The sequence below is a fragment of the Panthera uncia genome (genome assembly GCF_023721935.1).
Source record: "Panthera uncia isolate 11264 chromosome C1 unlocalized genomic scaffold, Puncia_PCG_1.0 HiC_scaffold_4, whole genome shotgun sequence".
NCBI lineage: Eukaryota > Metazoa > Chordata > Mammalia > Carnivora > Felidae > Panthera > Panthera uncia.
The window spans coordinates 62,788,757-62,804,454 of record NW_026057585.1 but is presented as its reverse complement, the minus strand read 5'-3'; the positions used below and the strand labels follow the sequence as shown (position 1 = coordinate 62,804,454).

At 52.4% G+C, this 15,698-nt stretch overlaps 1 protein-coding gene across 1 annotated transcript in view; it reads right to left on the bottom strand.

Moving 5' to 3' along the window:
- SLC1A7 (solute carrier family 1 member 7) overlaps nt 1-15,698 on the bottom strand; it is a 43,686-nt gene that overhangs the window by 16,285 nt on the left and 11,703 nt on the right. Inside the window, exon 3 of the mRNA XM_049617167.1 lies at nt 3,016-3,231. Within this exon, the coding sequence (XP_049473124.1) occupies nt 3,016-3,231 (216 nt within the window). The remainder of the gene's footprint in view (nt 1-3,015; nt 3,232-15,698) is intronic.

The following is a 15,698-nucleotide window of genomic DNA, read 5'->3' as shown; positions in this document are numbered from 1 at the left end:
TTCTGCACGGCCTCCCAGAACATCAGAGCTAGGAAGGATCTCCAAGAGTGGCTCTCCAGTTCTTGTCTGTCTGTCCTAAAACGGAGGGCAGCCTGCTGCAAGGACTTGCATTTGCCCCCTCCCCAGCTCTCAGCACCACGTCTCCGCCCAGAGCAGGTGTTTCATAAAGGTGGGGCAGAAGTGACTGCACCCTAAACAGAGCATCCCCTTGTCTCCAGTCACATCCTGTCCACTCTGCCCTGCTCCAATCCATCCTTCCCAAACTCACCAGCTTCCTGTTTCTAAAGCCAACCCCTCAGCCTGGGTTCAAGGTCTTCAAGGTTGGGCTCTGCACCATCCTCCCAACCCCATCTCCCAGAACCCACCTCAGGAAGCTCGTGCTCATGCCCTGCAGCTTCCTCCCTGGTTTGTAGGCCTCTGTGTTTCAGAACTACTGAGTGAGAAGGGATCTTGAAAACCAATGGGGAAACTGGGGCCTGGAAGGACCACACAGTGACAAGACCTCACATCCCCAAGGTTCTGGTTTCCTGTCCCAGGAAGCATGTGACCTCTCTCTGCAGTCCCACTCTCTGACTAAGAAATGGCTCCAGTGAGATCCAACCGCTCAGCTTTGCAAAACAACTTGCCTTGGGGTTGAGAGCAACTGGGGGAAAGCCTAAAACCAGAAGGATCAATTTTCACCACGTGAAAAGAGCAGGAGCCACTCCTGGAACATTTGACTCTGACACGTGTGTCCAATCCAGAGCCCTCAGCCCCTGAGCAGGGGAGGCAGTGGTGGGGAGGGCGGGGACTCCCCGAGCACCAACTCCTTCCACCACAAGGAAAGGCTGTTTCAAATCATAGAATCCAAGAAAGGATGAATCATAGCTGCTAAATCTTAGAAATAATGGATCTTAGAAATGAAGCTTCTCGAAATTCTTCTTCCCTTGGTTTCTAGGACATCTGTTCTCCTGGTGTGGTTCCCCTCCCGTCCCTCTGCTTGCTCCTGCTCTATCGGCCCTACACAAACCTCTAATGTGGGTCAAGGCTCGCCCTGGGCCTCTGAGCCACACACTTGGCACTTCCTCCCTGTACCAGTGTGCCTCCTCACGGCTTAGACCCCAGCCCCACTGGCGACCCTGTGTCCTATGTCTGTATTCAGCAAACACTGAGCACCTCCTCTGTGCTGTTCTAGGCTCCAGGATACAGCAGGGAACAGATTTTTGTAAAGATCTAGCCCTCGTGGAACATATTTTATTCCAGTGAGGGAGTCACAAGGAGAAATAGGAAAAGTACACAGACAGGATAATGTCAGGTAGTAATGAAGGCTATGCTGAGAACAGACCATAGGGAAGCAGAGAGAAAGCAGGGTGACGAGGTTGGATACTCTGATGAGAGGTGATGGTGGTCTGGGAGATGGCGACAGTGGCAGAGGAGGACAGAAGGGACAAGGTTTGGAGTTTTGAAGGTAGGGCTGACAGAATTTGCCAACAAACTGGATGCAGGAAATGAGAAAATGAGAGTCGGTGGCCCAGTCTCCCAACCTCCATCTCCCACTCGGACTCTCCCAAAGACTCAGATCCAGCAGCCAACCATCCACTGACATCTTCCCCGGGATGTCCACACCCGCTCTGCCATTGTCCTGTGACTCGGTGAGCACACCGCCATCCAGCTAGGTGTTCAGGCCAGAGACCCCACTGCCCTCACAATCAGCACCGCCCACCTCCTCCACCCCCTCCTCCCTCCTGCTCCTGCCTCCCTCCTGTCTCCTGCTGGTTTTACTGCCTGAGCAATCCTCAGTCTGCGGTCTCCCCGTGCCCATGGCCACCACCCTGGCCCCATCCCTGCCTGTCTTCCCTTCCTCCTCCTGCCCCCCTCCACCTCCACTCTACAGCCAGAGGGAGCCTTCCGGATCATGCCACTTCTGTTTTTCAAGCCCATTTCCTGTGGCCTTTAGGACAAAACACAAGTTTCAGCCTGGGTCACAATATCCTTCACACTGATGTCCACTCCCCTTTCCCCTGGTGCCCCAGCCACGCTGAGTAGGTGACGATTTTTCCCTGCACTTTCCCTCTCTGCTCAGGACCTTTGCACAGCTGTTTCCTTAAGCCGTCATGGGCTCCTGGCTCCCCTGCCTTCTCTCTCATCCCACCCTTTACCTGGGGCACCTTTGCCGCCTCTGAGTCTGCTCTCTGCACTCACCCGCAGCCTGTGCTTCCCTCACCACAGCCCCCACCCCCATGTTGTCCCTGTCTGTTCGTGGGCCTTTCCCTCCTCCGGGGCTAGGGCCAGGCTTGAGTGCCTGGTCCAGGGTGGCCACTGGCAAGAGAGTGAATGAGTGATGGAGAGGAGAGGGGTGGCCCATATGGAGTCTTGGGAAAGGCGGGGGATGAGATGTGGATGCATCTCTGGGTTTACAGAGCTTTCCTGGGAGGAGGGCTCGGTCCCTGGAACAGACGGTGAGCAGCATCCGCGTGGCTCAGGCAGGGGCACCATGGGGCAAATATCACTGCCCTTGGAGTTAGGCCCACATTGAATCCTGGCTCCATGACCTGCCTGCTGGATGACCCTGGAAAAGTCACGTCCTCTCTTTGAGCCTCACTCCCTCATCTGTGAGATGAGGACCGATAAGGAAAAGGCAGGGGGGGCGTGGCCACTGGGGAGGCTGGGTGCACACAAGCAAGCTCCGTCAGTCAGCAAACACCTGCTAATGCCTGCTCCGTGCCAGGCTGCCCGCTGGGACTGGGATCCCAGGTAGCTGACCCCTGTTCTGCCCTTGAGGTGTTCCCAGTCTCATGGAGGCAGACAGCGCAGTGTGACCCCAGTGGGTGGCATAGGGGCTGAGGGAACAGAGACACTGTTTGCGTGGCCTCTGTGGTGGCTTCTCGTTACCACAGTCCTCAAGAGCAGACCTTGAGCACCCCTCTCCCCATGCCCTAGCCTGCCTCTGGTAGACATGTGGGGCCAGGCTTGTGGAACCGGTAACCCCAGCCCAGGCATGGCGTCCCCAAGTAGGGTATCGGTGGGAAGAATTACCGGATAAGGTCCAGCAGGGCGTCGGCCGAGCTCATGATGGGCTTCCCGCTCTGCTCTGTCGTCTCCTTCTGGGCCGCGCCCCCCGGGTGGATGATAGAGACCATGATGATGCCCACAATGACTGCCACGAAGGTGGTCCACAGGTAGTATGCCACGGTGAGGATGCCCAGGCGGCTGGAGGTCTTGGCATCCAGGGAGGCGAGGCCAGACATCAAGCTGCGAGAGCAACGTGGGTCAGGGTCTGAGGGCTGGGCGGGGGACGGGCACTCAGGTGTACCCACTCACACCCCCTCCTGGCTCTGCCTAGCACCCTCAGAGTGCTGGAGGGATCATGCAGGCATAGGGGACCCCCTAGCCATCCAGTCCTATGGCCCCTCCATCCTGGTTTTCTGCTCTGCTCTCTGGCCCACACCTAGAGTCACCAGCCACAGACTTTCACACCTCCAGGCCCTTGCCAGCATGTTTCCTTTGGCCGGTGTCCTATCACCAGATTCCTCCACTTCCTGAAGTGCTACTCACGGGATAAGACCAAGCTCAATGTCACGTCTCTGGCGACATCTTCTTGGACTCCCTGCCTCTCCCCCAGAGTTAGGAGCTCATGGCCTCTGTCATGACCCTGGTTGTCGCTGTCTACCTGTCTCTCTCATCAGGCTGAGGACACGAGAGAAGAGGGGCAGGTCTGACTTCTCTCTGGGTCCCCAGTGCCTGCACAGAGTGAGCTCTGGGCACAGGTGGTTGCTGCAGCCTTACTGAATGAACTCACGAATGAGAGTGAGTTAGAGCCCTGGGCTGAGTCCCCACCCTGGCTCTGCCAACTGGCTGTGTGACATCTTTGGGCCTCAGGATCCCATCTCTAAAATGGGGCCATGGTTTCTCCGAGATGTGCCACCCTGTGGCCATCCGGGTTACCAGCTGGGCCCAGATTCCCCTTCGTCACTGTGGGAGGCTGTGTTGAGGGACCTTGTGGGTCTCCCCTCGGCTCCTCCCCACCCCTGCCTGCCTGGCCCTGGGCTCTCTGCCTGCCATCCAGGGCAGTTGGTGGGGTGGGGCAGAGAGATTAGTTAAGGAGATGCTTGTGCTTTGCTTTGCTGCCAAAAGGATTTTTCCCCAAAGCCCTTTCATTCTTTCAGATAAAGGATGTATTTGTCTGGTTTCAATCATGTAAACAAGAGTGGATAATCCCTCCCCATCCCACTCCTCTTATCTTTAGACTACTGGCAGGCAGCATCCAGGGTCAAGTTGAACCTCTCCCCACCTCAGGCTGTAGCTGCTGCCTTGAGTGCCCAGCTTTTCCCCGCTCTCTGTAGCAAAGGCTCACTCTTCTGTTAAGATACAGTTGAAGGCTCCTCCAGGAAGCTTTCCCTGATGACCAGCTGGAGCAAAGCCTCCTTCTCTGGGCTCCCCCAGGCCCTGTGCTGGCCTCTGCCCCAGCCCCCACCTCACTGAGTTGCTGACTGTTTACTGAAAGCGCCTCCAGCACTGGGCCCGGGTCTGACTCAATGTGGGGTCCACAGAGCCAGGCACGGGGCCCGGCCGCAGTGAGCTTGGTAGCAGCTTGCTGAATGAAGGAGGGAATAAATAATGAATCAATGAATGAATGTTTACAATCTCTGTTCATCCCTTGTCAACCAGTATGCCGTATGTTAGTGATGGGCTTAGGGTGGGTCTCGGACATAAATCCTGAAGGGCTCGTAACGGGATTGTGCAGGCAAGGGACACGGGAGGTTGTTCTGCAATTATTATCCATGGGAGCCATTATCCCTAGACTGGAGCCAGCACATAGGCACAGGGCCAAGCAGTCCTTTGACCACAACGGGAATCCCCCCAGCCAAGTCCACAAGGAAGCCGTGGCCCTGAGGGGGAGACCTGCCCGAGGTCACACAGAACACTAGCGGCCAGCTGGACCAGAACTCGGGCCCCAGCTCCAGGCCTGTCCTCTTTCCTTCACGTATTTATTCAAACCTTTAGCACATGCCCACTCTGTGCCATGCCCTGTGTTCACAGAAAGAAATCAGAATCGCTCCCCAACCTCAAGTTGCTCCTGGTATCGGGGGCAGGGTAGGGTCAGGAAGGAGACAGGCGGGGACACAGGCACAAGTGGACTCAAGGAACCAGGAGACAGGGTGGCTGTATTAGTAGCATAAGCAAAGGGACAAGGACGTACTGTCTTTATTCAGAGGAGGGAGGGATCACTTCTAGCTAGGAGAGTCAGGAAGGGCTTCCTGGAGGAGGGAACATCTGAATTGGTTCTTGTGAGGAAGAGGAAGATTTGAAGATGGGGCCGATATCGCGGGCAGTGAGACAGCAGAAGCCAACATGGAGGCTGCCAAGGGTGGGCACACTGGGCTGTTTAGTGTGGCCAGAGCTCAGGTCACATTAGAGGCATGGTGATATGGGGGACACACAGATAAGGCTGTGCTCAGGAGTGGGGGTGGTCTCGAGTGCCAGGCCATGGGGGACAGGAGGGAGAAGTGGGGTCCAGTACAGCTCATCCAGCAGAATATCCTGACTGCAGGACACTAAAGTGGTATTTGTAAGAGCAAACAGCTGGGAATAACCCAAGAAATCATCAGTGCAGAATTAGATTAAAAGTTACAGCATATCCATGCAATGGAGTTCTAAGCAGCCATTAGAGGTGACGGTGCCAATGGAAAGATGTTCCTACTTGATGTTAAGTGGAGGGGCGCCTGCAGGGCACAGAGCCTCCTGTGACCGAGATCCCGTTCCAGAATGTACAGTCCAGATATGGACATCCTTGAAGGATTGTGCAGGACAGGGGCATACATGACAACTGGATTTCAGAAAGGAGCAAAGGGCCCCTGAGAAGGCCATCCTCAGGAAGAAGAGGTCTAACTCAGGGGTGGTGCCAACTCGGGGAAAGACCAGGATGTAGGAAGGGAGGGGGTGTGGGTTCTACATAGAGCAAGAGGGGACCTGATGCAGGCGCTCTGGAAAGGAGAGGGCTGATGGATAAAATGGAAAGGATTCCGACACCTGGGACCCCAGTCAGTTCCCCTCTGGAACCTCTAAACTGGGAAGGGTTCTTCTCCTGGCTGGAGAGAGAGGTGAGCCATGGAGAGGGGAGCTCGCGGGGAGGAAACTGCTGGCAGCAGCCGACAGAACAGCCAGGCTGGTGGGGGCAGCGCAGGGTGACCGCAGGTTAGCCGAGGGCAAGAAGGTCGGGAGGTTAAGTGTGAGGAAAGCCCCGGACTCTGCGTGTGGCAATGGCCACTGCAGGGACTCACGGTAACGAGAAAGGAGGTTCAAGCTGTTAAAGTGACTTTTCCATAAACAAACAAACAAATGATAAATAATAAATAAAGTGACCTTTCTGAGAACCTACAGGCTGGGGTATGGAGGCTTTGTGAGGACTCACATATATATGCACAGAAGAAAACTCTAGAGAGTTTAATAGTAGCTATCTTTGGGTGGTGGGATTATGGGTGATTTTCATTTTGTTTTACTGTTTATTCACGTTCTCTATTCTTTCCAGAATGAGCACGGCTTGCTTGTGTGAGGGAAAACACAATCCCTTGAGTAGCCGGCAGCCACAGAAACCATAAATTGTCTGGAGCTTAACTGTCTGCAAACACTGGAACATCCACCTCACTTGATCCTTAAAAAATATTCTAACTCAGCGTTGCCCTATAGAATCACAATGTAGGCCACAATTTTAAAATTTTAAATTTCCTAGTAGTCACATTTTTATTTTTTAATTTTTTTAATGGTTTGTGTGTTTGTTTTTGAGAGAGAGAGAGCGCGCAAGCAGGGGAAGGGCAGAGAGAGAGGGAGACACAGAATGTGAAGCAGGCTCCAGGCTCCGAGCTGTCAGCACAGAGCCCGATGCGGGGCTCGAACTCACGAACTGTGAGATCACGACCTGAGCCAAAGTCAGATGCTTAAGTGATTGAGCCACCCAGGCACCCCAAAAATTTTTTAAACTGAAAAAAAGGGTGAAATTCATTTTTTGTGAAATTGATTTTAATAATTTAGCTTTATTTAACCCAGTATATCCAAAATATTAGCATTTCAGGGGTTCAATAACTACTTATGACAAGTGGCTACCTTATTGGACTGCACAGTTTGAGTTACAGAGAAGGGAAATAAAACTCAGGGAGGTGGAGATAATTGGCCAAGCCACCCAGCTGGTAAGCTGTAGAGTCAGGCGTGGAACAGGGGTTTCTGATTCAGAACGCTTTGGGGCTTTCTCCACTCTCATTGCCTCTCCACGGGACAGACTTGGTTTAACTCCTGGGGAAGAAAAGTGTCTTCTAGTTTTGGCTGACCATGATTTTAATGTGACACAGTCCATATAATGCATCTGTAGTTCAACTCTCAGTGTTGACGACTTGTCCCATGGTAGATTTGTGGTGGTGAGCTTCCCATCTTTGGAAGTATCCAAGTGGACCTTGGATGGCCACCTGTTTGAATGCTAGATCGAGGCTTCTAGACTGAGTGGGAGGTTCCTCATGAGGCTCCAATGTCCTTTTTGGCTCTGTAATTTACAGGGAGGGGAGAATAGGTAACCTTACCTCACCTACTCCCAGCCTGGCTGGGTACTCCGTGGAGCATGATCCCTGCAGGCCCTGGGGAAGAGCCTCACGGAGCTGAGAGGTCTGGGATTCCCTCTCGAGCCATCTGGCCACCACCCAGAGCCCAGGGATTGTGGATCAAGAGATGACACTGATTGGGAAGCAGGCTGGGCTCAAGGGCCCAGCCTGTTTCATTCTGGTAACTGCTTCACTTGCAGAGGTGGGGGAAGGAAGGAAGCAGCTGCCAGGCTCCTTACTGAGGAAGCAAAAGGCTGTTTACTGACCCTCATTTGGTTGTAACGCCAACTGCTAAGGTAGGTATCGTGACCCCTCTTGCCACCAGGAGGCAACCACTGCTGCCCGTGCCCCGCACTGTGGACAGTGGACAGACTACCTGGACTGCTGGGGGTGGGGGGGAGGGCCTCCCCGTTTGAAGTCCTTGGTGGCTCCCCACTGCCCTCAGAACTGTGCACACTCCTTCACGCCTTGGGTCCAGTGTGGCCTGACTCAGTCTCGTGCTCCTCACCTGTGCGCTCTGGCCACCCTGGCCTCCTGCTGCTCCCTGAACCACCTTTGCATGGTTATTCCTTCAGCCTGGAACTCTCTATGCCCCCTTTTCCACCCCACACACATTTCCCCAACCTGATACATTTCCACCTGCCTTTCCACAGTCAGCCTAGATGTCACTTCCTCTATCTGGGAAGACATCCTTGAGGGGTCACCTCACCCTCTGTGCCAGGGAACCCCGTGCTTCCCAGTTTGTTATGGGGCACTTTGCTGGTATGCTCACCTCTGACTCTCCAGGGCCCAACCAACAATCCAGCATACGACAGGCTGGCAGGGAATGAGTGCTAGAGAAGCAGTGAGGAACCCAGTCCCCTTGCCCCTGCCCCTCCCGCATTCCTTTCCTGTCCCCTCCTACTGCTACTCTCATCTTTCCAGTCTCCACTCGGGCACCACCTCTCTGAAGGGCCCCTTGAGCCCACCTGGGTAGGCTAGGCAGCTCCTGTAGGTTCCCACATTTATCCCTCAATAGCCGGGAGCCCTTGTCAAGTTCCTGAGCCTCTGGGTGCCTCAATTTCCACTGGAGGATAAAATGGAGGTAAATGATGGTTCGTTGTGAGGGTAAATCTAGGTTTAGAACAGTGCCTGGTACATAATAAATATTCAATACACTGCAATTATTAGCATTTGCTCTGCAATGTCATTGTCTCTTAAGTGACGGCCTGCCCCAGCAGACTGTGAGCTCCTCCAGGGAAGGTTTGAATCTGGCTCGGTTCCAGGTCCTCGAAGCCCAGGACCTGGCTTAGCCTGGGTGCAGCTTTGCTGATGTGTGTGATGTCAAACCAGGGTGCAATTCTAGACGAGACTGTTAAAAGGACGCCTTAGGTCTGATGACCATAAGCATCCATTGTGGGTTCCCAGCTTTGGTCCTCTTGCCAGGTTTAGGGGATGCCTCTGGCACTGTGTGTCTGTGTGATGTCAAGGCAGTTGGCACCAGAACTTTTGGAACAGATGGGAGCTTTTGGGAGTGACTCTCTGAGGCAGTGCCCTCTCCCGACTGAAGAGAATCTGAGAGGGTCCCTGGAGGTGTGCTTCAGGGCTGTTCCCTCTGCCTCTCCTTCCTGGTCATTTTTATCAATGGCTTGGCCAAGGCCACTGACAGCATGTGGATCAGATTTGTAGACGACAGCTAATGTGTTGGATGAGGGAGCTGGGACTAAGTAGACCCCAGCAGGCTGGGACCATGGGCCAAGTCTGACATGATGAAACTGAGCACGGACGCGTGTTGGGCCAGACCTGGCTTCCACAGCTGGGAGAGCACAAACTCTGGGCGGGATTTGGGGGTGGGGGTTGTGGGGGGTGCTGAGCCGCAGCAGCAGCAAGCGGGGAGGGGACTTTGGGGTGTGTTTGCTGCTAGCTTGCTGAGACAGCTGGGGAACGGGGCTGCCGAAGGGCTGGTGGGCCTCTGGCTGTGGGGCCAGAAGCCTGGGCAGCTTGTCGAGAAGGTCATGGACTTGCCCTGACATGGAGACCCACTGGGAAAAGGGCAGGGGAGGGAGGTGTGTGTTACAGCTGGGGTAGGTGGCATTGACAGAGATGCAGGCCTGGGGAAGCAGCTGAGGGGGCAGGGGCTGTGGGGGGGAATGCTGGGACTGGGGGGGGGGAGAGCTATAGGGAAGGAGATTTCAGCTCAGCACTAGGAATAACTTTCTGCCCTGGAATGGACCACCTTGAGAAGTAGTGAACTCCCAGTCACTGGAGGTGTGCAAGCAACTTGCTAAGGCCACCCAATAAGTAGACAAAAACCCTGGTCCACTAGTATGACAACATCCATAGTCACAACAACCTGGCACTAGGATGTCAGAGACAGGAAGCCCCATGGCCAAGTCCTTGGGCTCTGGCCTCAGCTGACCCAGTCATGGAGGCTCCCCCAAACAGGCCCCAGGGTGCAGCTGCAGGGAGTCTATCAGAAAGGCAGCTGGAAGGAGGCATCTGGGGGTCCATGACAATCCCTTCAGCCCTTCCAAGCATCATGCCTTGCTGTCCGCCCCCCACCCCCAGAGCAGATGACAGGCCCAGCAGCTGACAGCAAGTGCCACGTTAGCGCCACGTTACTCTTCCCAGATGGCTCTGCCACACCCTCACCCTCAAGCCAACTCCTTCTACGACCTGAGGCAGGGTGCCCAGACTCCCACTTGGCTAAAGATGGGATCATCTGGACCTGGTACCCCCTACCAAGGGCACAAATTTCTCTACTGCCTCTGCCTGCACATTTCCAAGGACAGAGAACCCACTACCTTCTGTCAGCTCCTCCATATGGGCTAGCTATGCTTATTAGAAAGTCCTTCCTGGTGCCAGAATGAAATCCACCTCCAGGGAAGAGAATTCCCCATTCTGGGCCCAGCTCTGTCCTCTGGAGCTACACACACCAAAGTTCTTTGGTTCCATTTTAGATGCTGTGAGCTTGGAGTGCAGAAGTGGGGTGGGAAAAGGACGAGGGACCGGAGGGGGGCAGGCACAGAGCCAGGCATGGGTCTGTGTCTAGTGGGACACTGCTGTCTTGTCATCCCCAACTGCCCTCTGAAGGTCCCTCCTTCCCAGGCCCCTGGGCACCAGGACAATGCTTAACTGGGGCTTGCAAATAACATGCTCACAGATAATGTGCAAGTAACAACCTTCAACTGAATCAAAAGTAAAATCTGGAGGAGCTAAAGCTGCAGCCCTCAGAGCTCACGGTCTGACCATTGACCATTCTCACCCACTTGAGGAAGGCTGTATTCCCAAGTGTAATAAGGGTCAAGTCCAGTTCCTGATTCCATGAGAGCTGAACTTCTACCCCTTTCTTTCCACTAGGCAAAGAATATCAGGTGTGAGGGAGCCAGAGTGCTCCCGTGGAGGATGACTACTCTGCTCTACCATTAGGAACAACTTCCTTGGGATGCCTGGTTATGACCGGTGCCACCGTGCCATGGTAAGGAGCCCCACTCCAGAGGAAGGAAAAACCACCCCACACCGCAGAGTAAGGGAAGATAGGTCTCCTGCCTCCTCTCCCTCTACCAGGGGGGCTCTTGGTGTCTACCCACCGAGGACTCAGGCTGGGCAGCCCAAATGAAGCTTTCTCCACGTCAAATGAGACCCTCCCAGTGCGATGGTTCTCCACAAAGAAGGATAGTAGGAGTTTTTCAAAACCTCCCGCACATCCCCAGACTCTAATGTGTTCCCAGCCTGCCCCATGTTGAAAACTTTCTCCGGGTGTTCTGGTTCCCAGAAATGAATGAGGTGAGTTTCTGGTCCTCAAGGAACTCCATCCAGTTGGTGGAAAGACCTTCATCTGGACAACACAGAACCCTGCGTCATGGCTATGATTGGCAGGGGCCAGACGCAGGATTTGGCCTAGCCTGGGAATCCAGGCTTCCCAGAGGAGGTGGCTGCTGAATGGATCCTTGCAGGATGAGTAGGAATTCTTTACCATGAGGGGGAAAGACAAGAGAGTCTGCGATGGATGATAAAATTGGGGAGGTTTTTGGAGTCACCGGACTGATGGTCTAACCCCACCCGCAGCCCACAGCTGGGCTATGTTCCCCTTCTTGATGAGTAAGGCGGTCAGCTGACTGGGCAAGAGGGCCAAGGACAGAATCCCAGAGCTCCCATCTGAGAGGTCAGCTGAGCTCTGCTAAGAAAAGTTGCCCCACGGCTTGAGGGGAGGAGCCAGGACACAGGCTGCCCGTTCCTCCAGCCTCCCTCCCACTTGCTGTGTGCTGGGGAGCCCGGACAGCTGCCCCCTGAACACCGGCTTCCAAACCAGACTTCAACAGCCACTCGGCCCAGGACCATCTCCAATAAGTTAGAACGTGGGTGTTTGGGAGTTTTCTGCCAAGCTAGAGTTCCTCAGGAAGGGGGAGAAGGGAGTGTTAGGTTTCTTTGGCCAAACATGATTTCCTGATTCTAAGAAAAATCAGTTTCAAATTTTTACAAGAAATGGAAAGGAAAACAATAAATACAAAGGAATGCACATGCACACACATACATGCACACCATATGCACATGTAAAGACACACACCACACAGTCACACACAAACCCACACACGCACTTGGATTTCTTTGCTGTGATGTGAAGCCTACAAAACATTCTGCCATGTTCGGCATCAGTGAATCACAAACACATGGATTCAGTTTCCCTTGAATGATGCCTGGTTTAAGAAATTGAAGGATGAGGGGAGAGGAGGGTTTGGCAAAGAACAAATAGAGAATTGGAGGCCCTCGCTGGATCCAGATGCTGGGCTGACCCACCCCTGCTTTCTGGTGTCGCCTGTCTGGGGATGTGTGAAAACAAGGCTCAGTTGACTCCCCAAGCTTAGAAGCAAATGGTGGGGCCTTGATGGGCCACCAAAAAACAAAAATAAGAAAGCACCTGCTGGGAACTGTTTTGTAAATTTGCAGGTGGCATCGTGCCTATTCTATGGCCGAGGCCAAGAGTGTGGTAAATAATAGAACTCGAGGTAAGTCTGGAGTCGTGGGACAGAGTGATGCCCCAAAAGGATATCCAGCAGCATCCTAAGTGTCAAGTGAAAGGAAAAGGGCTTCACAAACTCTGTTCCAGCCCAAGTGCAAGATGAAAACAAGATTATGGAGATGAGGGTACAGCATGGACAATTCTTATGACATCACATTGAGTGAAAAAGAAAAAAGAAGAAGCACCTAGATTTCTTTTTGCAGAAAGTAACAGTAAGGTATCCTCCAAGAATGTAAAGGAACAGAAAATTGCCAGTACTCTTTGAGATAAACTGTATATTAAAAGGAAAAGGGATCGGAGTAGTGACAGGTGCTATCACTGAGAGGAAACAGGAAAGGAAGGCCCCCAAGGCTCCAAAGGCTTGACTTTTCTAGTGGAAGAGGCGTAATCCACATGGGATCAATCAGCAGTGGGGCACAGAGAAGAGCGCTGAGAGCTGCAAAGCCCTCAGGACCTACCCAAGCACCACCCATGGGAGGGGAGCCCTCATTCAAGGGCTTTGACAATGCTGTGGCAGGTCCTAACCATCAGACTACTGCTAGGCCAATGTGACGGGAGGCGGGATTTTCTAAATTTTGTCTGAGGCTTCTTCTATAGTCTCCTTGCAGCCGACTTAATTTTTGGAAAACATTTTTAAATGGCAAATATAAGGTGAGAAGACACACTTAGTCCAGGGGAAAGGAGAGACTTTGTGGGTTGACGGACACATCTTAAGACCTTGAGACTTTAAGAGCTGCATGCAGAGTTATGAAAGGGTGCATCAGTTTGCATGAGAGGCCCAGGAGCCTTCTGAGAGAAAAGAGACTAAGATCCCAACCCCTGCTCCCTGTGATTTGAAGTTAGGGTCAGGGTATACCAGGGTGCCTATGACCACGATCTGCTGGCACTAAAAGTCCCCAGGGCTAATGCAACAGTGGGGGAAAAGGGACCAGAGCTCAGGGCATGGCTGCCTTGAGGAACAACGACTGGGCACTTCAGTGGATCTAGGAGCCAGAGCAGGAATATGCACCTGCAGTGTGCCGACTTGAACCAGACCATGCAGGACCTGTGTTCAACAGCGACACCATGCGGTAGGAACCAGAGCAGCAGGGCTAGAGGTAAGATCCAATGTTCTGTTCCATCTACTTGGCTGGAAGCTCACCGAAGGAAATAAGCTGACTTTGGCCAATGGTACAGCCTCAAGAGGAAGACACTAGGCTTCCCGCTGTACAGAGGAGTAGGACTATATTCAGCCTATTCAGTTCTGAAGTCAGTACATAAAGCAAAAACCAAGTATAATTAAATTTGCCTTGAAGGTCCCTTAAGTTGCCCATGAAGTTGAGGAGGCATAGTTTTATATAAGTTCACTCAAGGCAGTTTTCTTCCCGACTTGAAATGGGTTTGCTGTTTCTTTAGGTGAACACCAGCTGAAGCAGTCTGCGTACACTCAGAAGCCATGATGTAAAGGGGAAAAAAACAAACCCAATCTCCTCTTCATGCCCTAGAATCACAATTGCTGCAGGGAGAGGCTCACACTTTGAGAGGCACATGGGGACCAAGACTGGCTTAGTGCAAAGCACACCCACCTCAAGAGCACAGCTCTTTGAATGGGAGCAGCCTCCTCCTCCTTTAAATTATTTTTCTCTGTTTCCCACAGCATATGTAACTGATTTTGTTTAAGTTAAATGCACATATGATGGGACTCCACCAGGTGGGACCCAGAAAATAACTAAAGTGGCAAACCTGAAGTCACACTGGTTTTACAATTAAAAACTCAAATTGTCCTGCGGGCAAACATGTAACCAGTGGGTTCCCCAAGTGGTGAGGCTACAGGGAGAAACGCTCTGGCCAGACTGTGCGCACCTGTGCTCCTTAGCAGTTATATGTATAACCAGTTGTATGTATAACTTTGTGAATGAATAAGTTGGCATTTGGTTTATATGATTGCCTCTTGTCAGCATCAGAGGACTGGCCCAGCCAGCTCAGGGGCTCAGATGAGGGTGAGCTTCTGAAGCAGTCAGCCAAGGACTACACCCTACACCCTGGGCTTCATGATTCACTACTAAGAATAAGAGCAAACATTTATAGGGAAAAAAGATAACAGTGGCAGAATTAAGACTGAAGGGTAATGGGGGATTTTTTCCCTCAATTATCTAAAGTGCCTAGAAGTATAGAATTTTATTTATTTATTTTTAATTTTAGACACACAGAGAGGGAGCACAAGCAGGGGAGAGGGGAGGAGGGAGAGAGAGAGAGACAGTGAGAATATTAAGCAGGCTCCATGCTCAGTATGGAGCCTGATGTGGGGCTCGATCCCACGACCTGGAATCATGACCTGAGCCCAAATCAAGAGTCAGATGCTCAACCAACTGAGCCACCTAGGTGCCCCTATAGAATGTTTTAAATACAAAAAAATATTTAAAGGCAACTCCTAACCATCCTCCAAGCATCAGTTCAAATGTTGGTCATGAAACTTCCCTGAATTCTGCCTTAGCTGCCCTTCCACTGCTCTTAACCCATTTAATATTCATTTATTAGGTACCTGCTCTATAGTAGGCCCTGGGATGTTCCTGTAAAAGAGATAGAGAAATTTATTTTCTTTTCAAAAAATTTTTTAACACTTACTTATTTTTGAGAGACCGATCACAAGCAAGGGAGGGGCAGAGAGAGAGGGAGACACAGAATCTGAAGCAGGCTCTAGGTTTGAGCTGTCAGCACAGAGCCTGATGTGGGGCTCGACCCCATGAACCATGAGATCATGACCTGAGCTGAAGTTGGATGCTCAATTGACTGCACCACTCAGGTCCCCCGAGAAACTTATTTTCTTCAGAATTATTTTTATAGTAAGAGAGTTGTCCTTGTTTAGAAGAAATTCCTCGATAAGCTACTTGGACAAAGAGCTGAGCGGCACCCCACCCCGCCCCAGTCCAAGAGCAGGGCATGCGTGGAAATGACTTGTAAAAGACAAGGAGGACAGGATTTCTGGCTGGTCTTGGAATAGGGGTAGAGAGAAGGGAGGTGAGGAGAGAGAAAGAAAGAAGTGGATACACCCTAAATTGACCCTCCAATGATCCACACCCTTGTATACTCTCCCTCCCTAAGTGTAGGTGGGATCTGGAACTCGCTTCTAACTAATAGAATATGGCAAAGGTGAT